This window comes from Amblyomma americanum, chromosome 6 (genome assembly GCF_052857255.1).
Source record: "Amblyomma americanum isolate KBUSLIRL-KWMA chromosome 6, ASM5285725v1, whole genome shotgun sequence".
Taxonomy (NCBI): Eukaryota; Metazoa; Arthropoda; class Arachnida; order Ixodida; family Ixodidae; genus Amblyomma; species Amblyomma americanum.
Window position 1 is genome coordinate 113,383,780 of NC_135502.1, and position 27,913 is coordinate 113,411,692.

Consider the following 27,913-nt stretch of genomic DNA (forward strand, 5'->3'; position numbering starts at 1 on the left):
AAAGTTCCAGGCCAAGAGCCTTTTATTTCTCACAGGCTGTCTGATTTCGGCAGCCTGTAATGCCCAGCGGAGTAAAGCAGCTTTTGTTTGGAAACTTGGCCATCAAGAAAATGCCTCAGCTCTGGGGCAGTCAGTTCTGCTGTCGAGGGGGTCTGCATGGCAAACATCTTGAGCATGGTGTGAATTCGTTCCAGTGTCAGTGACTCCAGGTTTGTCAGCATGCCTACTATGTAGGACCAGTAGATCTGCAATGGAATCATGTTGACAGTATTCCAAAAGACTGAAGCTTACACCTCACCGTGTCACTTTCAACACAGCCTGAAGCAATGAACATGTGCTTTGAAATTCCAGTGCTACGTCCCTTGCCCCCACTCTACACAAATGGAGAAGGCAGATGGCACAATGACAGAACTCTATTCTTCACAGGGCATTTTCTTTCAGCTAAAAAAAATAAGGGGTACAAATATTTCAGAAGAACTAGCTTGGGCTAGCTGAATCAATGTGCCCACACAATGTGCTCACTGCAAAGAAAAGCGTGGTAACATGCATATGCAGTTAAACTTGAATACAGTGAAATTAAGAAAAGTCAGCAATTTTACGTTATGTAACGTAATGCGTGTAATAAAAGCCTGTATGTACAGGCTTTTATTACACGCATTATTCGTGTGAAGGCTGGAAATAATAATGCAGAAACTGGAAATAATAATGCAGAAACTAAACCCAATATGAGAAATAAATGTAGGTGAAACCACCTAGCAAATATTCACAGTAAGCCCCGTAACTTGAGGTAATTAAAATGAAGCATTGTGTGATCACACTGATAATGGGAGTGTGGCAGTGGTCACCACCATCTTTGCCGCAGCTCACACAACACCGCTAGACATGGGGTGAGGGCAGTAGGAGAAGGAAGAGTTGGAGGCACCCACCCCTTCCTATGTGTCCCCTCTCTTGGTGTGCCCAGGTGTTATTGCCCTAAAAAATGAACTCTGTCCTCGCGCCTCCTGTGCTCTCCAGCGTCCCTGCTCTTGGCGCCAGAATAATGCGAACAACAAAACGATGATGATGATGATGATGATGCTGTATCCTGTCTTCAAAACTTGTTTGTGTGCTGTTAGTCTTTTATGCCATTTGCGGTGTTCAAGAGTGTCTCATCATCTAGAGTTTTGCGCTGCTTTTGAAAATGCATTGTTGCAGTGCCACTTAGTGTGATGCTACAGAAGCGAATGCTGTGGAGAATGCTGCATCCACCACAGAGTGGTGCCGATGGTTCTGGAATGCAGTGCGCTGTTTCAACTGTGTTTGCTCGTTGCAATCGTAGACATTCCTCTCGTGGCCATTTGTTTTACCATTACGAAACTTTCGTGAAGTTCGGCCGAACTTCAAGAAACACACCACTAACTGATAGGTAGTTAGTGCAGCAATTTCATTATTAACAAGTTCAACTGCCACAACACCTTCGTTGCACAAAGTTCACAAATAGACATGCTTCAATGGGGGCGACAGGGGGAACTGACAAGCTTCATAATATCGAGGAATTGGCTACATGAAGGTTGTTATATTTAAGTTTTACTGTAATGGAAAAGTACTGCACTGGAGTGCTGTACAGCACTTGTCCTTGCTGCATTGCGTTTCATGCCTTTGGTGATTGGCAAACCATAGAAGATAGTTATTATTTCTCTTGGTCGCACAATATCGTTTGAAATTTAGATTCTGCACACAGGAGTGGAAACCAGAAGCACTGAATCCGAACGCAATTCCTCATACATTTTTCAATTTGCGCCGCAATGAGTACAAAAGACAACACACAAAGAAGAGATAAAGACAGGAGGAATGCTGCATCCTGTCTTCAAAACTTGTTTGTGTGCTGTTAGTCTTTTGTGCCATTTGTGGTGTTCAAGCATGTCTCATCATCTAGAGTGCAACTATGTTACCACCATTTCACAGCGCAGCACAAATAATTCTTACAGTCTAACGTGGTTGTGCCTAAGTTGCAGCATTCTAACCAAGCAAACCATTGCCATGACCCATGGCCTGTTTACTTACCATGCCTTTGTATATCCAAATTACTTCAATCACGGTGTGTTTCAGGGAGCTTACAACATGATATAGTGGTGCACAGTCAAGTGATAAATTTTAATATCTTGCACGCTCTGTTTTGAGCTCACAAAACGATGAACCACTATAAAGTTCCTTCAAAAACTGACGAGCATTTTTCAACATGCCCTACAACTTTTACATTTAAAGTTTTGTGCTAAAATTAACAATTCAAACAGGAAATTGTTATTATCATTACAGCACAAAAGAGGTGATGTCATTCTTATTGTTTGTATGTGTGTGTATTCTCATTGAGACTGTTCAACAGTATTTAAGGAGTGGCAAACCGTCAATAAAGATCAGCGGTAAGTCCAGCGCCGTGTTTGTGTACTCATCTCGTCCTCATCTTTTGTGCTGCAACAATAATGACACATCAACATGCCCAAGCTTCCACCTTGTCTACCTTTGTTAGAAAATCAGGCACACTTAAAGATATGCTGGCTTGGTCATGACAACTGCCTGTGACCCTGCATTAGTCAAAGCTTCAAAGAGTTCCCCGACATTCTTTAAAGTTTGGCACTAGGTAAGTATTTCAGTAAGGCATGTTGCTGGGCTAGTTGGTTGAGCATTTTTTGAAGCTTGGAAAAAAATCCATCTTGGCGCAAATAAGTTCACACAGACAAAACAAAAGAGACAAGGGGACCTGTCCGTTGGCGCCTGTCCGTTGTCCCCTTGTCTCTTTTGTTTTGTCTGTGTGAACTTATTTGCGCCAAGGTGGATTTTTTCCAAGCTTCAAAAAAAGGTAAGTATTTGCCTGAAACAGCCTGCCTGTATACTTAGCATTTTAGGATGGAGTGATGGAACCCTAGGCAGAAATTCCGAATTGTTGGCTTGTCTCCCATGCACCCTGTTTGCCTGAGCCACTGCTGCTTCTTACTACAGTCAACTCTTGACAATTTGAACATGACAGGTGCTGAAAACTTGCTCGAATTAACAAAAGACCATTTTTTTAGTGGTGTTTAGAGTGATAAGGCAATATACACCTATTACAATACTTGCTGTTGATGGGACTAAAGTGTCAGTTCGAGTAAATTGGCAGATGGAAATAAGTTAGTTCAAACTGATGAGAGTCCACTGAATTTTGTGTTATCTCCACATCAAGTTATGCTACAATTAGCAAATCAGCCCTTTACTCACAACCCCTTGGCCACTGTCGACAAACCCCTGGTCGAGGCACTAGTAGCAGCCTCAAGCCAGACAGAAGTACTTATCGTACCTGGAGGTCACTCTCTTTCTGGTCCTGGGTGGAGGCCATGGCTGAGGGTGCCTCTTCCTCATCGTCGTCCAACTCCAAGGGCTGGGGTGGGATGCCACTGCCACCTGCACCGTCTCCAGGGGCCCCCAGTGCAAACACGCCAGGTGATTCCTCAAACAGGATTCCTTGCCCCTGCCACAGGGCCAGTTTGCGACGCACAAGTGTGGCCGATGCTTGGGTCACTGCACTCAGCTCATCCAGGGTCCAACGAGCTGTGCACCATGTGAAAAATGCACAGGCACCTTGTTATAGTGATCACGTTGCAAAAAGCCAAACCACGCTACTAAGAACTTAACTACAGGCGATGCACGCATGTGCGTGTGCATGCAAGTGTTAGGAGTCAGTGCTGGCGAAGGCAGCTGATACAGTACAACATTCCTAGTTGCAGGCAGTGTCATGGGAGTGTGCTAGTAAGTCTTGTAGTTGAGAGGCTACACACTAGATGGCGCTAGGTGTAGAATGACATGGCGAAGGCCTAAGGAATTAATGTCAGATGTGAGAGGGCCACACGTGTTGGAGTTGTGCATTGCGTCAATGCCAAAATGTGACAGTGTGTTCGCAGTTTTTCACACCAGTGTTGGCAGGGGCAATGAGATGGTGCCTCAAATGCAAACACTTGCTCCACTCCCTAGCCAAGGAGAGAGCAAGCTGTCATATATTTACAAGCCTTAAAGCCCCATATGACATTTCTTTTTTTTTTTATTCGAGAAGTGTGCCATGAGGCTTAAGTTGAAAAAGGAAAGGGGGGGGGGGGGGGGGGGGGGGGAAGGAATGCACGGGATTGAAAGTTAAAAGTAGGAGTGAAGAACCGTTGCGCTGAGGTAGTCGCAGAGGTTGTTAATGAAACGGTTGTCCATAGTCCACTTCACGTAGTCACTTTCGCGGTTCCACCGCAGGCCCACCTCCCTGAGGAGCCGTTTTCTGATAGCAGCCGTCGCTGGGCACGTCCACAACAAGTGCCGCACATCACAAATGTCCGGTGCAGTGCTACAGTGAGGGCACCTGTCAGGTACTGGCAGATCTTTGGCACGCCACCGATGACGGACAGATGGTGTCAGAGCCGCCCCTGCCCGAATCCGGCGCACGGATGCCTCCTCCTGCCGAGTAAGACTACGCGGGAGAGGGTGCGAACACGAAGGAATTAGAGCGCGTGTTCGCTGGCGCAGAACTTCGGAATCGGAAACATGGGACAGGAACGGATCTGGGGGAAGAGGGGAAGGTGGCGGATTGTCTAATGTATGAAGATGAGTCATAGCATCCGCTTGAATGTTATGTGGATCCTGGGCATGGCCGCGAATCCAGTGTATGCGCACAGGACATGGATACTTTGCGCAGAGCACATGAATTGATTGTGAAATCTGGAACGTTCGTCGAACAGCCTTAAGCTGTTTAAGGGCGGCGCGGGAGTCGGTGTAAATATGAACTGTATTGAATGTTGGAACGGGCGGAAGGGAAGCAATGGCATTATAAATGGCTTGAAGTTCCAATGCCAGGGGAGTGCACATATCCGCAGTATACGTCGCGCGAGAGTTGGGATGCGAATGAGATGGACTATACACAGCAGTAGCTCCCCTCTCTGCAGAATGTGATGCATCCGTGTATAATATGCATCCTTCAGGCAGATACGCTGCTGATACCGACGGGGAAACAGTGGGGCGATTGTCAGTGAGCTGGCAATAGGACCACGGTGGAAGTGTCTTTAAACGATGAAGTTTGAGAGACTGTTTTCGAGCTCTATTTGCCACCCGTTGGTCGATGATTTCACTGAGTGTATTAAGTTCGGCGAACTCCTGTAGCACAGGTATGGGTGTTAAACGAGGCAGATATGTTATGACGCGCATAGCCTCATGATTGATAGCTTCAAGGGAGTCCCACTGTCTGCAGGTGAGACGTTGAAATTGTGCCTGATATACTATCCGTGGCTGAAGGATAGAGCGCACAAGCTGGCGGGCCATATGAGCACGTGCGCCACCAGAGCGCATAGCTATGCGACGAATCAGACCTAGAGTAGCGTGAGCCGATTTACAGGTGGCTGTCAGCCACGGGGTGCCAGTCCCAGATGTATGGAGGAGAAGACCAAGAATACGAACAGTTTCTACCTGAGGAATCGGAGAATTATGTACCGTAAAATTTAAAGGGGGAGCTTTTTCCGTAAGGCGGCTTTGTTTCCAATTCAAATGAAACATGATTTAGTAGGAGAGAGTGTTAGACCCAGAGGTGGGAGGCGAGATGTCAATACATCCAGCACGCGTGTTGAAGGACCGACTGATGAATAGACGCATCTGGATGACAGCACCACAAGGTGATATCATCGGCATATGCAAACACGCGGATAGAAGGGATGGTCTCTAGGGCTCGAACAAGAGAAATTAAAGCCACATTAAATAATGTGGGGGCGAGAACGGAGCCCTGCGGCACTCCTCTATTGGAAGTGAAATTACCAAAGGGCTTTCCGTGGACACGCACGCTGAAGGTTCGATTTGCTAAAAAAGCGTGAATGGAGAGGAGGAACCGGTGAGGGAGACCAAGAGTTTGAAGGGAGGCAAGAATGGCAGAGTGAAGGATGTTATCATATGCCTTTGTTATGTCTGTAGCGATTATGGTTCGTACAAGGTGACTCTGTGGAGAGTGGTCAAGCACGTCAGCAGCCAAAGTAGCAAGGCCGTCCTCCGTTCCAATTTGTGGGCGGAAACCAATTTGGGAATCTGGGTAACAATCATGGGATTCCAGCCACCACGACAAGCGTGCAGCTAGAATGTTTTCATAAAGCTTGCAGATGGTAGGCGTAAGGGAAATTGGATGAAGAGCCGAGAGAGATACTGGAGGTTGACCTGACTTGGGTATTGGAACCACAATAGAATGCTTCCAGTCTCCCGGCATGACGCCAGAAAGCCACACTTCGTTAAAAGTATCAAGTAGGGTTTGCAAAGCCCTCCCTTCCAAGTTACGGAATAAGGAGTTAGGTATGCCGTCGTGCCCGGGAGTAGTAGTAGTTTTTAAACGTTCAATGGAGGCCAGCAGCTCTGCCATGGTGAGGTCAGAAGTAATCCCATCGGGGGGCTCTGTTACCGATAAGTCAGGTGGAGACGTAGCGGTGCAGTCATGGTTTGGAAAAAATTGACGGGCCGCTTGTTGTGCAAATGTGTCCTCATCCATATTTAGCGCGAGGCGAATGCTCTCTGTGTAATCTGCAACCTAAGAAGGGCGCTCCATGGCGTGAAACACTCTCCAAAGATGTCGATTGCCCTGCGTAAAGGACAGGCGGGCACACCATGCAGCCCAGCGTTGCCTGCCTAGCCGCTTTGCATAGTGCCGCGCCCGTGCGGTAGCGCGGTGAAGAGTAGGAAGAGCCGAAAGGTCATCGGGGTGACGAGTAGCGTAAAGATCCGCCTGGCGACGAACAGCCCACAGATTCAAGAGCTGTATGTCCGGGTTTGGGTCGTCTTCATTTACAGTAGTCGTAATAGTGTGAGTAGCGAGAACAGCAGAGAGTGTAGACAATGCTGAAGAGGGGTTGAATGTAGATAAATGATTGTCTGCGCGTACAGAGTCCCATGATGTTATTCGTACAGTGCAGCGTATTTTCCGTAGACGCGTAGGCGTGAGGGAGATAAAAATAGGGCTGTGATCGCTACCCCTAGTATCAGAATCAACTGCCCAACGAGGGTTACCGGGGCCTAACCACCAAGTTAAATCAGGTGAATACGGGCCACCTCGTGGGCGGGTAGAAGTATTCGGGTGGTTTAAAAGTTGAAAGGAATGATCCGAAAAGCTCCCTTGGATGTGTGCACCCCTTGAGGAATCCGATGGGTAACCCCACGCAGTGTGTGCGCCGTTGAAGTCACCACCAACTAGAATAGGGATACCCGAGTTGGTAGAACGTAGAAAACGAACCCATCCCATCCATACATTTCTGGTATTTGTCCTGAGCATGCAATTGGAAATATACCATTTAAAATAGTTCTACCTAGCCTAAAGCGCAGCAGATTCTCAGAAAATTAAGCTTATTATGAACAGGAGCTTTACTCTCACACACATACAATGCACATATGTCCACTCCAAGCTAGAAAACCTCAGCACGTCGTTCAGTTTTTGTTTGATTCCAACTGCACCTCTGGAGCTTACAACTACATTTATTTTTTATCTGTGTGGGAAGTACATCTGCAAATGTAGTCTTGCCTACAGTACCCTACATGAGGGCAATACCAGACAGCCATAAGTCCATAGACAGCCATAGACAGCCATACGACAGCCATAAGCCCAGGCAACCGCAAATGCGAATGAGGGTGTCAGCAATGTCAAACAATGTGGGATATGTAAAACCTTCTTCTTTTATCTGCCCAGAAACAGGAATGGTTGGTTGCCTCTGGCTCCCCAATTCAGGGCAGCTATAAACCACTCTTGTTTGCTGTGAAGGCCCACATGGATCCCATGACCATACATGACCCATTTTCATTGCCTCACATCCTCACTGAACACAAACATCACGCACCTGGACCACATCTGTCAATCAGAACGAAACAATTGAATTTTAATGCTATAGTGTCAAGGCTCCCATTCTGCAGAAAATGCGAAGGCAGCGGTGCCTTCGGCGTTGTGATCGAAAAATCCCCGGAGAAGCAACCCAGGTGGGTCACTTAGGTCATGTGACCTTGTGGAATCGTCACAACCTGCCCATCAGAGTGTGAGCAAAATGACCATAGCAGCAGGTGGCACTTAAATTAATGATTGGTCGCGAGAGGTTGCTCGGGAAAAGCAACCTGGGTCTCACAAGCACCACCAGTGGCAGCACCTGCCATCGCAGGGCAGTGGCGCATCGCTTAATTACTACACTACTGCGCCAGGAATGGTATGAGGACTCTGGAGGATCCACGAATGTTAACGGGCACTTGCCCATTAACGCTATCACGTCGTACCCTTAAGAAGCTTAAGCATCCCCTCCAGTTTTTTCAATAAAATACAAAATTCTGCACATAAGCCTAGCTGAAACAGTCACCATCAGGAAAAACAAAAGAGATGAGTCGCAATTACGCAACTGGAAATGGAGAAAATAAGCACCAGCTGCACACGATAATGGTTGCTCACAGGAGAAGATGCTGCCAGTGCAGGATGCCTGCACGGGGCTTCACACCTCCTTTCCCCCTTCCCCTAGGTCATGCTCAGCTGCAAGAGCACAAAGTTATTACGAAGACAAATATGCCTTTTCTGGGAGCCTTTACTATCTTTGTTTTAGGAAAGTTAGCATGAGGCACAAGATAGTCACATGACTGCCTTACGGGATGTCTATGCAGAGTGCCTGTTCTGCACCATCTGCCTTCCCTGCCCACCTCCTGCAGGTCATGCTTTGTTGCACAGATGTTCAACGGCGCTAGTATCCGCAGCGCCGCTACAGGCGCTACTCGATGACAATTATGACAACAAATGTGCTTTGTCTAGGAACTTCCGCATTAAGCACTAAATTTGTAAAAAAAACAGACCCACGTGCGAATGGGTGCTCATGCTGCAGACTGCTGAGAAGAGCAAAAGGAGAGGTGAGAAAAGAAAGCAAAGCAAAGCTGATCGAGCACACATCCACGAGGCCCGAAGAGCAAGCAGCAAAGTGAAGATGGGAGCACAGTTCAGGTTGACAACTGCAGACTCAAGAATGAACCTTGGGTTAATGCTGGCACAGAGCCAGCATGGCTTTTTCCCGCGTCAACAGTCTTAGAAGTTCCAACAAGGCTTGATAAAACAAACTTTTTTATGCACATGTACAGAAGTTTAGGACCAGGTCACAACCAAGATTCTGCGTGCGCATTTGCCTCTTTGCATGCACATATCCTTTGATCTGAATTCCTTATATTCTATCTGGCCAGACCATTTGCCCAATTGAAAGCACCTTGAAGGGCACAGTCATGGCATCATGAAGTGACAAAGTTCTCAGCTGCTTTTTCCATGGAGTTTTATCGTTTTGTTCTGCATTTGTGGTATTTGCTTGCTTTTCAGAATGCTACATGCATGCTGATGCCATCTACGTGTGTGCAAAGGTTTACACGGCCTGCAGGTAACACCACGAAGCAACGACCAAGTGCACAGCAGCACACCACAATGTGTCACGCTTGCTGTCGCTGTGTATTTCACGCAACTCCCGCATTAACAGCTGACGTATGCCAAGAAGGAGAGAATTCATGGCAGAGATAGCAGGGTCGTGAGCTGGGAACAGGGTCCTCATCCTTGGGCAAAAACGGCCAGGCAGACTGAGAGAGGATGTGCGCAGGAAGATGATGGCAAGTTGTGTATCTCAGCTCTGCTACCTCTTCACCTGTCATTTCTTTTTCCATGTGCCTGCAGTGACAAGGAACTGGTTTGCTTAGACAGCTGTGTGGTGCTGGTGCATGCTGAAGGCTCTCACAGATCTATCACCTGACCTCAGTGCTGAGTGACCCCATGTGCATGAAAAGGCATAGCAGGCATGATGCGTTTTCAACACAGCTGCCCGCACAATGCAGCTCATCAGCCTCTCATTCCTGTCAGGTTCATTCTAGTCCAAACTTTGCATAACTCAAACAACATTTCAGCCCCCTTTGAGTTTGAATTACTGCAGTTGCTCTCAAACTGGGTTGCGTGGAATCCTCGGGCCCCCTGGGCATTTTTTGAGCGTCAGCGCATTTGCATTCCGTTTGTTTAGCGTCCATGTTACGCAGGACGAAAAGGAAGCCAAGACATGCAGGGTTTCTCAGACTCTTTTGAAAACTGCCGGGGCTCCCACGAGGCAAAAAAAGATTTGAAACGTCGTGAATTTCCAAGATCCAACTATAAATCTGACACGCACAGAAACTTGACATTTTGGTACCAACCACTATAACTTGCTCCTTTCTCATAAAGCTCATGAACAGCTGCAAGCCAAGGAGAAGAACCAAGTTACTGGTCATACCTCTCAATATATACCTGTTTCAAAACTGTGCCTGAAATTCAGCATTTCTATGCCGAATTTTTTAAAGCTACCAAATGATTTTGAGATCAGTGGACCCTGGCATCAACTGCTGTGGAAGCCCCTGAGAATGCAAGATTAGTTTCTTTCTTCAGTTTCTTCAAAATGCAAGATCAGTTTCTACGCATGCAACAAACTTTTGGCCAATAAATGCACAATATCATCTTAAATGCAAAGCCAACAGAGTGATTTATGAACAAATGGCATGGTGGACCAGGTTGCTGCCCACCTTACCTTTCTCCTGGAAGTGGTAAATGAGGGTGGCATGCATGGGTGACACTGTGAGCTGTAGTGTGCGGGTGCCCGTGTCCACCTCGAGTGTGACCTGGCCCAGGTTGGGGCGCCACTGCAGGGTTCGGTTGCCCTTGATAGCCTCAAAGGCACGCGTGTAGCGGTCGAGTGATGCTTGCACGGGTGGTGGCAGGGCCAGCTTCTCGTCCTTGAAGGGGGGCCAGAACTGGGCCGAAATCACTATGGCCGACACGTCCACATCCTGCTGGCAGGGCAGGGAAGCAACATTGGGCGCTTGTTTACGCACAAAACTATTAACAACCTTGAAAAATAACGAGAGAGGCTTGCAGAAGGGTGAGTGGGGTGCGGGGGATGCGATGTGGTTACAGTGTAAAAAAATGAGCCACTAAACAAAGCCAAGATCACTTACACTTGCCGTGCCACTAAACACTTTAATTCAAAATTTTTGACAGGTAAGAGGGAACGCCAATCAAAAAATTTATTATTGTGAGCAATACAAACACTTCCACTGGGTAGATAAGGAAATGTATAATACCAGATGTGTATATCTGGAGAACAGCAAAATGTCCTAAAGCCAAATAACAGGACATGGATGTAGAAGAGCAAACTAGAACTGCACTATAGCAAGGTGGTAATCATACATGAGACGGTGGCTATTATTAACAGAGTCCCTATTGCCTGTATAGCCAAATATTCTGATACCATAAATCCTAGACAGGGAACTTTTAAAAACTCCTTCATATAGAAACCCACATTTTTATGTCCTAGCCTAGCACAGAAGTAGCATTTAGCAGCCTATTATGTTCAGAAATGCATTTGGCTTTACGCTCTGGTCTGACAAATGAGCCATAAATGTATCAAAAATGATTTTCTTGAATGCTTTTTTTTAGTTTCTTGTTCGAAGTAAAAGCAAGCCTCTGAAACAAACATCAAGAACAAACTCCAAACAAGGACGACATAGAACAGTGCTCTGGAATGATTGGGATCACGTATGACAACTTCTATAAATTTCAGGCCTGTTGGTGTTTTTGTAGGCGTGTTATATGAACAGTCTCCAGTCCATCTTTAAGCAGAATGCAGCTCAGTAGCTAAACGTGCCTGTTGCCATCGTCACCACCAAACATCTTTTGTTTAAGAGCACAAGTTCGCCCACATAAACAGTTTATTCCAAGTTCTATGTCAGCCAGCCTGTCTTCTATGCCTGCTTCCATGCTTATCATCACCACTATGTGACTGTAATAATGCAGAACCCTGTTGACACATTAAAAAATGCAGGGAAAAACATAATATCTGAGAATGTAGAACCTTGTTTCAACGTTAAAAAATATGAGGAAAAACATATTATCCGGGAAAACGTATGATCAAGGGCACCTAATATTTTGAAAAATATAACTGAATGAGGTATGCAAGCATTTATTGACACTTTTCTTTCATGAAAATATCAGCATTTCTTGCCAGAACGTCTGAACCTCTCCTTTCCTAGTGCTCACAGAATTCAGTTCGCATTTTCATTGTCCTTGTCGCAGGAAAAATTTAGCAACATATCTGGTCTGGCGACAGCAATGACGGAAGTGGTCAATACCTCTTCCGTATTTCGAATACTCTGCCCTTTCGAAGCAATGCACTGTAGGAAAGCTGCAGCGTTCTTGCTCTTTGTGCTGCATTCATAACACTCGGCCCACCCGTACTACACAAGTGCAATGTTATAGTGTTCGGATTTTTCGCCCCTCTGCTCTTTGACACTGCGAAGAAGCTGCTGCGTTTCTCCTTTTAAAGTTGCTACCTCGCAGGAACAATCCGCTTATATGTAGCGCACTGTTGTTTTGGATGTTTCGCCCCTTTGCACCTCGGCACTGCACAGAAGTCACCACAGCAGAAGACTAAGGCTGCACTCGAATTTTTCGTGCCACTCACATCCAGGTTCGGCCTGCTAGTATATACACATGTACATCTGCTGTTTGCCGCTAAGTGACCAGACCAGAACCAGAACATGTTCAGAATTTGTCAAAATTTTAAACAAATTTTCCGGGAAATAATGTTATCCAGGAATGTTCAACCGGAAGAAAAAAATTACCGAAATGTTAGCATGGCTAGGCCAAATGCAAATTAGGTGCACTAGCACTTCAGTTTTCACTTCAGTTTCAGTTTCGTGATGAAGCTTGGCTTTCACATTCAAGCAGCGTCAGATAAAGATTGGTGCAAAGGTAGAATAAGGGCATTCGTGCTAGCGCACTAAAACTCGAGGGGACACTTAGGCAGTGCCAGGTATGACACGATAGCGTTCATGAGTTAATGCCCATATACGCGGAATTTGTCATTCTTTTCTTTACATTCACAGATCGCTCGGAGTGCTCACACCCCTCCTGGCACAGTGGTGCAGCAGTTAAGCGATGGGCAACTGCTCTGCGATGGTAGGTGCTACCACTGGTAGGGCTTGGGCAAATCAGGTTGCTCTTCCCAAGCACCCTATTGTGACCAGTTTATATTAACTGAACTGCCACCTGTCAGGATGGGCAGTTTGCTCACGATTCAGTGAACAGATTATGACCTAGGTGGCCCATCTGCTACCAAGGTGGGTGGCACTTAGCCACCCACTTCTGCAAGGTCGCATAGGGAACGCACAGGCAACGGCTAAGTGGCTGAGTAGAAGCTCCAGTGCACTAAAACAGTGCAAATTAGGTGCTAGCACATCAGTTTTCACTTCAGTTTCGGTTTCAGGCCAAGGCTCGGTTTTCAAGGTCAAGTAGGCTATGGAACATTTGTGTTGCTCAAGATTCTGAATGTCTGAACCTGGAAACTGTATGAACTGGGAACGTACCAATTAGATTCTACCGTATAGGTGAAGACAGGACACCCTATGTTGCTGACATAAAAATTTCTATAGTTTGTGCCAGTGAATTTGGGTCACAATAGCTTCACTGGCATGCACAGGGGTGGTCAGAAGTTCCCAGGCCACAGGGTCTGCTCTTCATCAGTATGTCTTGGCACTTAAGATGCCGATAATCATTGGTATAGCCAATAAAGATATAAACATTCTCAGAGGTTAGAACGGTGCTACTTCTACCCTCTACAGATATTTTGAGCTTCTAGAGTATCGTAACTGCCCGACTATACTGCTCAAAAACAGATCATGTGGCCTGGGAACTTCTGACCGACCCTGCACCTGCACATGCTGTTCGCATGGAGCCTACTTAACAATGAAGTGTGCACTGACATATGCTGCACCACTGCCCATTTACAAATGCTAAGATGCGAGAGGCATTTGCCTTCTGTTTCAAGAAATCAATTCATCTAATTCTTAATTTCTGGCTGTGAAAATCCACTCCTTGGCTGAGGGAGAGGGGGAATGACACTACAATCACAAATCCAGTTTAGAGGTACCTGAACAATACATACTTCTATATTGTAGCTTGCAATAAAATATGTACTATATGTCTACATTAGGCCCAACAGCCAGCACACAAACATGCCAGGTGGAAAGTGGGGGGGGGGGGTAACCTACCCCTGCGGTGTATCCCGGGTTTTCGCCAGATGCCAGGTGGCTGTTGAGGCGGCGAGAGTCAGCCAGATCCCTTAGCATCACCTCACAAGCGTGCAGCTGTGACTCGCCAAAGCGCAGCTTGAGGCACTCCAGGTACCGTACCTCACGCTCCGTGTCAGCAAAGCTGCCAGTCAGCAGCCGGTTGGCCAGCAACACCTGGCAAATGCAGGATTTTAAAATAAGACAGAAAAATTGTACATCAATAAAAAATTGAAAGGTAAACATTGCTGAACATCTAGCTGAATATAACATAAACTGAACGCTAACATTTTTAAACTGCTGACAATATAATACCCGAAAATTAAACTCGTGAACTTTTACGTCGTAAGGCCACACCAGGGCTACGGAGGGTGCCACAGTGGAGTGCTCTCATTTCATTTTCATCACTTGTAGCCTCTCGAGCGTGAACTGACATCACCCTACAGAGGTGTCTTCGCATTTTGCTGGCACAGCATTATGAGTAAGCAATCAACTCACAATCATAAACAAAAATTATGCAAACAAACAGTCTCCAATTCATGAAACTACATTACTGTTGTAGCTCTATGTAACTATGTTGGCTGCACAGCAAGTTACAGCAGTGGGCACATGCTGGATATGGATGTGAAAGACTGATTATGAGTTATGCGATGATGCCATGCAGCATTTTTAAGCCTTAGCACAAATGCACTGCATTCTGTCCGTAACTGAGTAATGGCTGTTAGTTTGATGACACAGCAATGTGAGAATGCAGAAGATTGGAGACAATTTATGATACTTGATACCTGATATTTATGACACTGGGAAAGAAAGGTTTGTAAAACCATACAGTGTTAATGCCACTACAGTTGATTACAGTTGACGCATTTATGCTCTTGATGCCAGTAGTAAGTTAAGACAGGTTACTGCTGTAATACATAGTGGCGAGGTCACAGAAAAGATGGAATAAATTTTTTTACAGTAACCTCAATACAGTAAAAGCTTGTTAATTCGAACTTCACGGGACCGGGAAAAAGTTTGAATTATCCGATGTTCGAATTATCGAATGGCCTTGAAAGAACTGACAAGAACCATTTGCATAACTGATATGTACCGTATCTACTTGCATAACGAACCCGCTCACATAATCAACCCACCTACCCCTGATTTTTGCGCCAAGATGCTGCACAGGGATAACAGCAGGATGTGTTTACCTCTTGACCTTAGCTCTAGCAAAAGGGGGGAGCGAACTTGGCAGTGACAGCGCTTGTCTGGTTATGCAAGCCTCGTTTTCAGTACGTTCGCCTTATCGTGCCATGGGCGATTGGGGCGGGCGCCGTCTACTGCGACTCAATCATTGGAACGTGCGATAGCAGCAAACGCCTTTTACAGTGAACGATGTTAAAAGCCGGCGTCATGATCGAGGCCGACCGTGTGCTTCTGTTGGCGGCTGATGTGCGGAAAGATGGACGACACTCGCAAAGAGAAAAAAAAAGTTTTTCGCACCCTTTTTTTGTAGCACCCGTCCGAAGTCATAGCCTTTCAGGGGCATTGGCTGGGACCGTGCTGACAGTACTTATCCGTATTTCCTAATTAACAGGGCTCGAATTAACGAGTATTTAGTTGTGAGTTTCGGAGGCTGCACGGAAAAGAGGGTAGGTAGCCGCCAACTCGAACCGCTCAGTGGTTAGGGCGCTCGGCTACTGATTCGGAGTTTCTGGGTTCGAACCCAACTGCGGCAGCTGCGTTTCGATGGAGGCGAAACGCTAAGGCGCCCATGTGCTGTGCGATGTCAGTGCATGTTAAAGAGCCCTAGGTGGTCGAAATGATCTTTCTTCCTTTCTTCTTTCACTCCCAGTTCAGGTGTCCAAGGATATGCGAGACAGATACTGCGCCATTTCCTTTCCCCAAAAACCAATGTGCATTTTCAGGCCAACCCCTGGCGCCATTTAGGCTTTACCCACTCTTCCACGATTTTATCTGTTTCCATCTTCTGTCCCCATTTAGGAAGTGCCCAGTCTCTAACTATGCGGAGGTGCTTTTTTTTTTTTGGCCACGTGCTGTGTGCCAAGTCATCCAGACGTGGCGGCCCGTAGTTCGAATTATCCATAGTGAAACCGACTCGCTTTCTACTTAACGGGCTTTTTTATACACAGATCTCTATGGAGCTTAGCCGGACCAAGTAGTGTAGTTCGAATTATCCGAAGTTTCAAATTATTGAGGTTCGAATTAACGAGCTTTCACTGTATAATAAAGCCATACTTGCAGCCAAACACTACACCAAATCGTATATTTCATAAAGCTGAGGTTTGCACATTTCAGAAGCCTTGGTGGCAAGAAATCCTTTTAATCAGCCTTTATGAATGAATCTAGCGCTAATTACATAAACAAGAGGCACTGGCAGTCATTCTGGGTAGTATAAGCATAACATCTGAAGGTGCAGGGGCACACAGTCAAGAACAAAGCTGCGGCGCAGGTTGCCCAAGCTGTTCAAAAGAGCCACCATGGCTGCTCACATATATCATGGTTTCGTTAGCTATAGGCTGCCATTTTGTTTACAATGCCCAAGCGGTTCATGAGCTTCATTAACCAAAAACTATCAGAATGTTGGTGCACTTCTTATCTCACTGAATACACTTGTCATACAGGGAGCACGGTATGTGTGGTTACTGCACAACAGCAAGCCCATGCTATGTATGCCTGTGATCGCCAAAAGCGGATTGCGTACTCAACTGCCATGCACTCGCCAACTGCTTTGTTTTTATCGAATGCAGATGCGGAATTCGTAATTCTCTACTTTACATTCATAGATCGCTGGGAGTCCTCATACCACTCCTGGTGCAGTGGTTAAGTGATGCACCACTGCTGTGCAATGGCAGGTGCTTCCACCGGTGGGGCTTGTGAGAACCAGGCCGCTCTTCCCGAGCAACCTTTCACAACCAATCATTACATTAACGGCCACCTGCCACGGTGGTCAGTTTGCTCACAATCCAGTGGGCAGGTTGTGATGACACCACAAGGTCATGTGACCCACCTAGCTTGCCAGAGTGCCCGGCTATGAGGCTTCAAACGGTTGCCAACACCGACACCCTACAATTTTTTCCGACATAGGGGTACTAACGCTCTCGCATTAAAACAATCGCGAATGACCTTCCTGATGGTAATTTGTGCTTGCAAAAAGGTTTATGACATGTGCATGTGATGCATTGAATCAATGCTGCAGCAAGAGATTATAGTTCCCCAAAACAGTAAAAAGTACATACAGCCATCAATTGAACTAAGAATTCATTCAGGGTTTGTTGCATTGAACTTCAGCCGCGCACTACTACTTCTGTCACCAAGCATCACAGCGTAATTTTCATACAGTGGACTCTCGCTTGAACTCACTTAATGCAAACTTCCAGTTTATTCAAACTCATACTTTGGTCCTAAACGCAGCCTGACGGCTACAAATGAAAGGTACGCAGCTTTTTCAGAAACATCGGAGTAGAAGAAAAATTTTTCCTGGTCTGGGTTTCCAACCCAGGACCACCGGCTCGCTGGAGCAGTTCTTCTACTAACTGAGAGAACCAAGTAGGCTAGCATTATCCCCTTTTACAATTCTTTTCCACCTTGGGGGACTCAACTAAAACATTGGACTGACTTATACTTTTGTCCTGCCAACATAACATATTTTTAAAAAGTTGCCTTTAATTCAAACTCCGCCTATTTCAAACAAATTTTTGGTCCAGTTCGAGTTCAAATTGTTAAGAGTTGACTGTATTCACACACGAAGGGTACACTTTATCTGTTTCAGTGACGGCAGCTGCTAGAATAATGAATTTTAGATAGCAAATTAATTTTTAAGCACCCTGCTGAGACCTCTTTCATAACCTTAGAAATCAGTGTTAAACAATTTGTCTTGTTATAAATGTCAAAGTTTACATAACGGCAGCAGTGCATTTCCTTAAGCACATATTAAATGAGCAATATATTGGAAAAATTGAGTGCAGGCTGACTCCGTAATTGCCAGAGAAATTTTTTGACACTTCCTGCAGAAAAAAATTCGGCAGAGCCACTTAAGACTGCTTACGTGCAGGAATGCGAAAGGATTACTATCCCAAGGTGCACTGACGCCCAACCCTCCATGCACGCATGCACACATATGGCACCAGCGGAAACACTGGAGAACAAGCGGTTTCATCACAATCCTGATATAAAAATTTGTTTTTGAAGGAAGGAAATGGCCCAGTAACTGTCTCACATCTCGGTTGACACCTCAAAAAGGACTAAAGAGAAGGGTTAAAGAGTGTGAGAAGGTATATAATTGAAGGTGCATATGTTGTCGGTTTGAATCCTTGTCGCAAGCTAGCCTCCAATCGACTAGTACATTTATTAAGCTATATGCAACAAGAAATCGTATGACACTACCCGGAACTCTGTATGACAACAGTTACCTCACAATTTTGGTACGAATGTTGTCGGAAAAACTGGCACCACATGGAGGTCACCCAGTGGCGATTATATATATACATGAATGAGATGCATAGGATTGTCTGAAGTGGCGGTACTCGGGTTGCTGAGTGAGTCATACGGCCGCTTGGTGACATCACCCTATTTTTTTTTTGCCATTGCTGATATTTCCTGCACCATTTGCGAGTTCACAGACACACGTACACACGTCGCCGGCTTTTCTCGTAATGAGACAAACAATACTTTCACATTAAAGGTGCTGGGAACATTACACATCTATTTAGCTAACAAACCCAATCGCCATACAAAAATTATAAGCTGTCCAAACGCTCAGAACACTGACCTGATATTCTGATGCAAAGAGTTTCTTGCTTCCATAGATGTTCACTAACATGCTGACTATGTCTGATGACCGTGCTCCTTTTGACACCTGAACTGCTGTGATGACAGGAACACAACACACAACACATCTCTCATGAAGTCCAAGTAATAGTAGTGGAAAGTGCGGTAGTTCATACTAATGTTGCCAAGAGACTGCCTGAGGCTTCATGCTGATTGCAACTAAGTCCAAACATTCAGACAATCCAGAAAAACTGATTCTTTCACGAAAACAGATCTGCTGTGTGTAAACTTCCACATAAGTTTTGTAAGTGTTCGTGCAGAGATGTGCAAAAATTTCTGCACGAGTCATTCTGTAAATGCATATCTGCTTAGCTTTCATGCAAACATGCAGAGAACCGATGAAAGAGAAAAGAAACAAACCAAGAGAAGAACACACAACACACACAAGAAACTTAGAGCACTTGGACGTGGTTTTGTCACTCTCTGGTATAGTTGCTTTAAGTCCCACTCTTTAAAACGAACAATCTTTTGAGGAAACAAAGTGTACCTCCAGATGTATTCTACCAGCATATGCATATATTTAACTTTTTTTAGTTTTCGGCAACCTTACTTGGTTGCCGAACTTTATATAGTTGCATAATAAACACATACAGCTAACCAGGGTGCTTGGAGGTAGTACTATTCTCAGATGTGGATCAAATTTTCTACATATGAACAACTACAATTGAGGCTTATCTAAGCACACCTATATGGCTGCTAAGTAAGGCCATGCTGTTTTTTTTATCCTTGTGGTTAAAAAAAAAAATGTTTGCTTTAATCTAGAATCTCAACCAAGGGCCACAGCCCTCCTGAGCATTTGGTTAAATTAAAAAAAGGGTTCTCAAACTTTTCTGTTCCAAGGAATCCCAACAGCCTTAGGCCTGCCTCTATGAATGAATTGTAGGCTTACCTTTATGAATGAATTGTAGGCCTGCCCCTTTGAATGAATTTGATACATTTTTTGGTACATTTTTTTCCATATCAACCTGCACCTATATTTGTTTTCCTAACTCGTGCCACTGCATGAATAAAGCTTTCAATTGACAGACATGCAGCATGGCTTTGTCTACATTCCCTTTTATGTTGAGTTCAAACGCACCCTGTTCGTTCCCTACTGGAGCTGGCTTCCAATTCTGCCAGTCTTCATCATCGTCATCGCTCAGGCAGCTGTCTTCAACTGCAATCGGTGTCAACTTCACAAGTTCCGCTTCGAGCTCTGTGCAGCTCTCGTCCGTCAGGTTTGAAACTATGGACCTCACTGTGTCTTCACGTGTCCTGCCCAACAGAGATGCGAGGAGTGTAGGCAATCATTTCTCACGAGTGACAAATGGGTAAAACGTTTGATCCCACTGTTGGGAACTTCTCGTCTCAAAATAGCGCAATGCACAGCAATGTAGTCGAAGAGTAGAAACACGGTGGAACTGACTTTCGTCTGACGTTGAATAGAACAATGCTTGCAAAATATACACAGGGCACAAACGAATTCAAAAAAAAGAAAGCCGACAGCAATGCACAACAGCTGTCCACGACAGGCTGCTCCCACAGTAATCACCAAGCGTCATTATTTCATGTGCCTCAATGATCCCTCTAGCTAACCTATCTTTATGGTTGTTAGCAAAAGAGCTTACTAAGGCAACATTGTAAGTTCCATCTTTTTTCTTGTGTGTTGTGCTGTTTCCAGAGACTTGGTTTAACCAGCCAGCCCAATCATCTATGCTAGATGACAACCTCAATAGAGAACTGGCAATGTACAAAAAGGCCTTTCCAAAACTGTGACATATCCAAACACTGGTAATTTTTGCAGCCACTAATACTTCGATGCAGCTGCATAGTTATAGCTCACTTCAGAAGGAAGCCTCAAAGTGAGGCCAACAGTATGTATTAAACAAACAAATAAATATATTTTAAATTATGAATCTTCATGTTACGACATTTGAATTGCAAGATACCTAAACAAGCCTTTAATGTAAAGCAATGTTTCTTACTTTTTTTACAAGCATTAAGTATGCTTAAGTAATTAAACTTTTGCTCGATAACTACATGCATTAATAATAAGCTCAAGTACATTGTGCGGTTCCGGCTTACAGTTGCTTACCGAGATATATGCTGAAAACTTGCAGTCATTCTATTGCAAAAGTGAAACCTTACTTGCTGTCTTGTTGTTGAGGGGTGCAAAATGCAAAGATGATAAAAAAAAAAAGTGATAGGATTTTAACGTAGTCAAACAGAGTAAACGTGCGAAAGCATGTGTTCGGCCTGGTTGGCTCATGGTTTTGGTTTGCTGGGCCATCAGCATGTCTGGCGATGATATTAGTTCGATAATAAGTAGTATTAGTTGATGAAGACGATGTGTAATGCACAGCGCGTTGCAGTTTAACATGAGGTGTGAGCGACTGCGGAGATAGCATAGTGCTCTCATGCAGTAGCCAGCGAGGCTGACCCGTTTGCGCCGCTGCTGGTGCGACACCAGGCGCGGCAATATTTATTTTATTTCTGCACGGGCTATTGCTACGCTAGGTTTGGCCAAGGTCACCCTCAAGGTCAAGCTTCACACAAACTCGGTGAGCAGGTGAAACCTCATGAAGTAGTGCTTTCGCACTAAAAGGATGCATTAAACATAACCCACCTTAAGTATTTGCAGACTGGCTCACATACAAGATGCAAAATGTATCCAGTTGAGTCTAGAACACGTAAAGCCTTAATTGCTGATATATATGCAGTCAAGATCTGGGTCGTTTCTACGCCTGCAAAAGCACAGTTTGCAAATTTTCACTACAGAAACAAGCACAGCCAACATCACGTCTTGACAAGTGTGCGGACACGAGCCCTCATATTAAGGCTCAACATAGAAGCTGTGCAGCCATTTTCAACCACAAAATACAGCGATACTTGTTAACATTCCTAAACTGTGGATCAAAGGGACGCTAAGAAACAATTGAAGTTGGCCTGTATTGACGGATTATGGCATTCTAACGACAAAGGCGCCACTCTTACCAAAAAGGGAGCTGTTATAAGCTAGAATAGGGCAAGAAAAACTAAGTACAGGAGTCACCATCACTGCGATTTTGAAAATTACATGTGCTGACACCGAATTTTGGCTCAAGCCCCAGAAGATGTACATACTACATCACTATTCTCTTCAAAACTTCAAAACTATGGCAATCAGTCCTCCTTGGTGCGGACATCATGAGTTTGAATAGAGTGGCGAAATTTTTAAATTCAATTTTCTCAGCCACAAATGTTTTTTCCTGCCGCATGAATATTAATATGCCCAGAAAGAGCCATAATCAAGTTTTACTCAGAACCATAATAAGACTGAGTTGTCCTTACTGTTTTTTAAGGCAATTGCACGCATCATTATAACACCACAATGCAATCCTTGACTTCAAACCATGGCACTGGGTTCCAAACTTCTAAGCGTCAGCCACGAAGTGGAATTAGTTTGATGAAACAGAGTATGAGTATGCAAGCTTAGTGAGGACATACAACAAAGTCTGCTGCTGCATGGCGAATGCAGAAGGTAGCTGTGAATTTAGCAGCAAGGCTTAAACTAGGCAAGAAACATAATAGATAAGAGGCCACTCCCAGCACAGCTGGGAAAAGCTATTGCCTAATGACACAAAAATTTCAAAAACACAAAAACAAAGTGAAAGCCTGTCTTGATTATTGATATGCCCGTAGCATGTGTACCTTGCCTTAACATCAGAAGTGCTCAGCAGCATCTCTGCCACCTGAATTTGCCCAGAGAAAAAAAGACTCCAAAAGATGAACAACAGATAAACTTCATGATTTACATTGCAACATGCTGTGACACTAAACCCAAACACCATAAGCTTTTTCCAAACAATGTGAACTAATTAAGTGAACTGATTCTCCAGTAAGCATTAAGAAAACAATTATAGCAGCAGTTTCAAAAGCAGGAACCCATAATCCAAAAAAGTCTAGACCTCACTCTGCCCCATCTCATCACCAGACAGGCAAATCAGACACAGTTATAATTGACCTTGTCATGGTCATGTCTAGGACAACAGTAACTGAAAACAGCAACCTTAAAATACAGATCTGCATGATTCACAAAAGAAAAAAGGAATTTAATGTCCCATAGAATTCATTTTACTGAAATTTTCATCCTGTAGCCAGGTTCTTTGTTAAATGAATGCCACAGAGGCACAAAATGCCCATTTGTAAAATTACTGTTATAAAACAAAGTAGGAGATAAGCTGTCATTTCACACAAACTTGGGCAGTCCATATATTTATGTATATATTTTCTCATTGCCATTTTACATCAAAAACATTAATCTTTGAAGCATTTTACATTGATATTTCTGCCATGTGCATTGCACATCATGTCCTTGCTCATAATATATACAGGGAGTCCCTGCTAACTTGGACCAAGATATTAAAAAAATGTAAGCGTTCTTTGGAACTGAAATCATGGGGATGCTGCTAGGTTTTATCTGAAGTTTCAGTACCATTATTTTGCTCGTCTTACTTGAATATTTAGTCGAGATAAATTAACTTTTTAAAATATGGCTTCAAATGTTCAGGCGTCAATAGGAAAGTTGTGGCAAACATTGCCCAACCCAGGCACTTCCAACGAGATAGCCTTAGCGTGGCCGTTTTTATTCAGCGAAAACGAAAGTCTGCAGAGTTGAAAAACGCCACGTGAGAGCATGCTCCGTGCACCCGAATGTGCCGCGATTACAGCGCTCTCATCCGTAATTTGTAAAAACATCGCCAGCACCGCACCTTCTCTTCACTTATGAGGAAGGGCCTCTGTCTTTGCTCATCTCTGACGTTACCGGTGGCGGCTGACCACACATTGTGCATTCGACTAGCGTGAGAGTGCAATAATCGCTGCAGAAACGGGAGCCGGCATTTCTTCCAACAGCCACTGGAACCCACTGGTGCTTATCTTGGAACCAAGCACAATGCGAAGCTCTGTCGTGTGCAGCATGAAAGGCGCGAAGCGAGTGATGTTTTTTACAAAGCATGGATGAGAGCATTGTAACTGTGGCACATTCGGCCGCACAGAGTGCGCTGTAACGTGGTATTTTTTAAACTCCATGGGCTTTCGTTTTTCCCGAATTAAAACAACCACGCTAAGTCTATCTTGTTGGAAGTGCCTGGGTTGGACAATATTTGTGGAGCTCCACAAATTTCCTATTGACGCCTGAAAGTTTCAAGCTATATTTAAAAAGTTAATTTATCTCGATTAACTATTCAAGCAGGACAAGCAAAAAAATGCTACTGTAACTTAAAAAAAAAAAACCTTAACAACATCCACGCGATTATAGATCTGAAGAAGGCTTAGTTTTTTTTTTCAAAATCCTGGTCCAAGTTAGCTGGGACACCCTGTATATGTTCTGTTAGCTGCTGGCTTAAAAACCCATTATCAATCCTGTAACATTCCCTGGGAAGAAGGCCGGACCCGGCCTGCTTAAGTGTTGGGAATAAATTCCTGTTGAGCCAACTGTAAACCCTGTGTTAGAAGCTGATACTAGCAACAAAAGCTGCTTAATGCAAAAAAAAAAAAGGGGTACCTGGGTGGAGGAGACGCTTCTCCATGGAGTTCTTCAATGAGTGTATGACTTTCGATCTCAGGTTTGTTCTTTCTAGGCAGTCCTTGAGGTCTTCCAATGCAGCTTGAGATTCAGGAAACTCAATGATTATACTAAAAAGCTGGTCCACACGTACCATGACATAGGTGTCATATAGGTAATGCCGCAAATGATCCTGAATGTGAGAAGAAATTATCGTATTTACATGTACATAACCACAAAAAAATAAAATAAAAATCATTACAATGCGATCAGTTTGTTGAAGCCATGCAACTACAGCCAGGCCGCCTAGAGCTCAGAAAAAAACTGAGACGGCATGCAAAAATACTGAAGAAACAGAAATGTCACTATTATTTGAGAGGCAACACTTGGAAATTTGCCCGACGTCATCGACCGCAGCAAAGCCTCCGACACGTTAAAGGGAGAGCCCTGGGGTTTTTAGACCATTTCGAGTTCATAGTTACATTACGTTAGCTTATGCCCCTTTTCTCTATCAAAACAATCCGCTTTTCAAAGTACTGAGTGAAACCATTTCAAAACAGTGAAAACAGCGAACTAAAACAGAAATACAATACGCGGCCAGGGATGATGTTCCACATGATGCAGCGATGACGTCACCAACATTACTAGAAGAACACTTGTGCGCTCGCTGAGTGGCTTAAGTAGCAATTGAAAATGATAAGTCCTTTTGATAAAATGCCTGAGAAGACCTAAAACAAGCCTCAGATTTTTGTTAGGGAAGTGGAGCGCCGGTATTATTGTGTGAGAAATGTTTACAACATTGAAAATGCAGTGTTCCCCATAGAAATCATCTGAAGTAAGACCACAGAAATGACAAACTTTAAAATCGATCTGAGGCGGAATGAAATGTTGGACGGCTGCCAAACTTAGTGGAAGTAATTGCAAATTAGAACTAAACCTATGTTATAAGTTTCACTAGAATATGGTAACCTCAGAAAGTCCCTGGAGTTACTATATTTAACGCATGCAGCAGTCACTACCTTCATGTTTCTTGTTGCCAGTCCCGTGACTGTTTGCCCTTCTTTCGTTTCTCTACTCCACTCAACTCTTTTAATGCCTTCTCCTTCTCAATGGCCCAGGCACCATCTTTTTTCTACATTCGTAGCCAAACTTTCATCTTCTCATGCATGTCCCCAAGGGTATCTAAAGAGCTTAACAGCTTGCAAGTCCAGTGGCGAACATCACTGTAGTTATCTTGAGCAGCAAAGGAAGAAGTTCAAGTTATATTCATACCAAGGTTCCGAGAACAATACAAGACACATTTTGGGACTTATGAGGTGAGGAAAAAAACTCATATTATATTCGTGTAAACAAGGTATGCGGCCACTGATCGGCAGTGCAACATCGCAGACCATAAAAAAAATAGAGGGAAAAAGACGCACCTCTAAAGATTTCAGCGCTCCCTCTGTCTCGGTCCCAGTGTCGTATTTGTACAGAAGACGGAACCATTCCATAACAGTTGTAGTCAACCACTGAGAAGAGGTTTAAACATAATCATTGAAAAATTCAGCATTGTTGCCAGACAAAGTAAGCTCGATCATGCCAGCAATAAAAGTGAACGGCCATCCCATTTTGTTATCTCAAAAGTTAGAATTTTTTTTACTGCACGAAAGACTTTTGAAAAACACTAAGGCTAAGGCTGTACACTTACAATAATAATACATACAGAAGATAAAGCATAATGCTTGCATTGCATGCCTCAATCAGCCGTGAAATGTGCAGATGTCTAGAACTGCTCGTTTCAGTACCTTTTCCAGGCTGTCCAGGAATCTACTCTCAAAGATTCCCCTGCAGGTGTTCTGGATATGTTGTTCAATGTACTTGTATGCAACTGCCGAAACAGCATCTCGGACAACGGCATCCAGTAAGCGAAGATCATGTCTGGAATTAAAATTTGCCAACCATCAGAGAACACTAAATGAGAGGTGCACGGACCTGTAGTGCTTTAATTTGAAAGCAACACTACCCAGTGAACTCACAGTTTCTTGTTAATGCCATCAAAATCTTCAAGAAGGTGGGTGCATTCACAGTTGTCAGCCTCAAGCTCACAACCAGGGCACTCATATGAATCACTTCCATCATCTTCCCCTGTAAAACAAGAAAGCATTTATCTTTCATAAGTGCGCCATGAAAAGATAGAAACTATTTGTGACGAGAATGAAGGGAAAGAAAATTTCAATCCAAAGTGTGATGGATCCTTGCCCTGAACATGAAAATGATTCAGTACTCTCTGCAAAACACTGCACACACTTAATCTGTGCCAGACATATCCAACGTGGCTGAACACCGCACAATTACCCCCCCCCCCCCCTTCCTTCCTTCTCAGGTAAAAATTTAGAGCAGCAAGCTCGCATCAGCTGACAGCGTTGTCGCGGCGCCTTGTTTGCATATTCATGCAAGTTCGTAATGACCACGCCTGCTTTGTCAGGACTCGCAAAGATGATAATTTGTACCTGCTACACGATGAAATGCACGAAATGCCGCAGAGTAGAACTTCAGCAAGACCTTGTTGAATTCTGGGGGCACCGAGAGTTTGAGGGCTGCTTGCAGACTGTCATATACCAAGTCCACAAGTGAAATCCGTGGCTCTGCCATGTCGCCGAGCTTCTCTTGTGTGGAGGTGATGAATCGGGCGCTTGAAAGACGCTTCTCAATCACCGTGTAGAGCCCCGTCACTGCATTTGTGAAGGCAACCTACGAGAACGAATGATTATTCACGTCACACTAAAGTGGAAAAGTGGAAACTCTGAAACTCTACTGCTGCGTGTAATGCAACGTGTAAACTGACCCGAACGTCTTTCAGGTTCAGATCAGCCGCAGATCTGAAGCAAGACCAGAATTCCGGAATGATTTCTCGCCGTAGCTGCTTCTCATATTCGTGGGTAAACCATGGAGTCAAAATAGAAGTCATTTCCTTTCGCTGCAGCATGTCCATGACAGCGTCCCACTCATGTTCGTTTATGGTCTCGCTGGCCTGCAGTAAGCGTATTATGAGCATTCCAGAGAGTAACAAAATGAAAGGAAGTGTCCGTAACCTACCTTGTGAAGCATTATGCGTTGTTCAATGAATGACCAAACTTCTGTGAATTCTAGAGCAGCCATTGCATTCATGCTATGCAGTATAAAGCGCTAAAATGGGGATGTCAGCTGCGGTGCCCGCTCATAACCGCAGGGAAACGAAATCACGCGCATCTACTAAATCCATAGAAGCCGCCAAGACGCGCAGAACGAAACAAAACCATCGCCGCCACGACGACGTTGCGGATTGGATATTGGATCATTGGATTCGAAATTTCGGATGATTTGGAGAACATAAGCATTTCAGCAAATCGACACATCGCTGAAGGTAAATAAAAGATTAAATTTAAAAATAAAAGAGATTTCTATAAAAATAAGTGTTCAATCCTTAACGATATCACTTTCATA

At 44.4% G+C, this 27,913-nt stretch overlaps 1 protein-coding gene across 4 annotated transcripts; it reads right to left on the reverse strand.

Moving 5' to 3' along the window:
• Positions 1–27,754, reverse strand: mr (anaphase promoting complex subunit morula). Of its 4 annotated transcripts, none has more exons than XM_077627850.1 (14): positions 27,527–27,754; positions 27,276–27,461; positions 26,941–27,181; positions 26,467–26,575; positions 26,236–26,368; positions 25,870–25,959; positions 24,449–24,641; positions 21,530–21,647; positions 20,003–20,178; positions 18,866–18,957; positions 14,074–14,268; positions 10,554–10,812; positions 3,311–3,561; positions 1–245 (listed from the first exon to the last, which is right to left on the reverse strand). In XM_077627850.1, exons 1-14 carry the CDS (start codon positions 27,596–27,598, stop codon positions 30–32), a joined length of 2,331 nt encoding a protein of 776 aa, XP_077483976.1. In that variant the 5' UTR covers positions 27,599–27,754; the 3' UTR covers positions 1–29. The 4 variants fall into 4 exon arrangements, with proteins under 4 accessions (XP_077483976.1, XP_077483975.1, XP_077483974.1 ...); XM_077627849.1 differs by having other exon boundaries at positions 10,554–10,815; XM_077627848.1 differs by having other exon boundaries at positions 18,866–18,960.
• Positions 27,755–27,913: the final 159 nt, after the last annotated feature.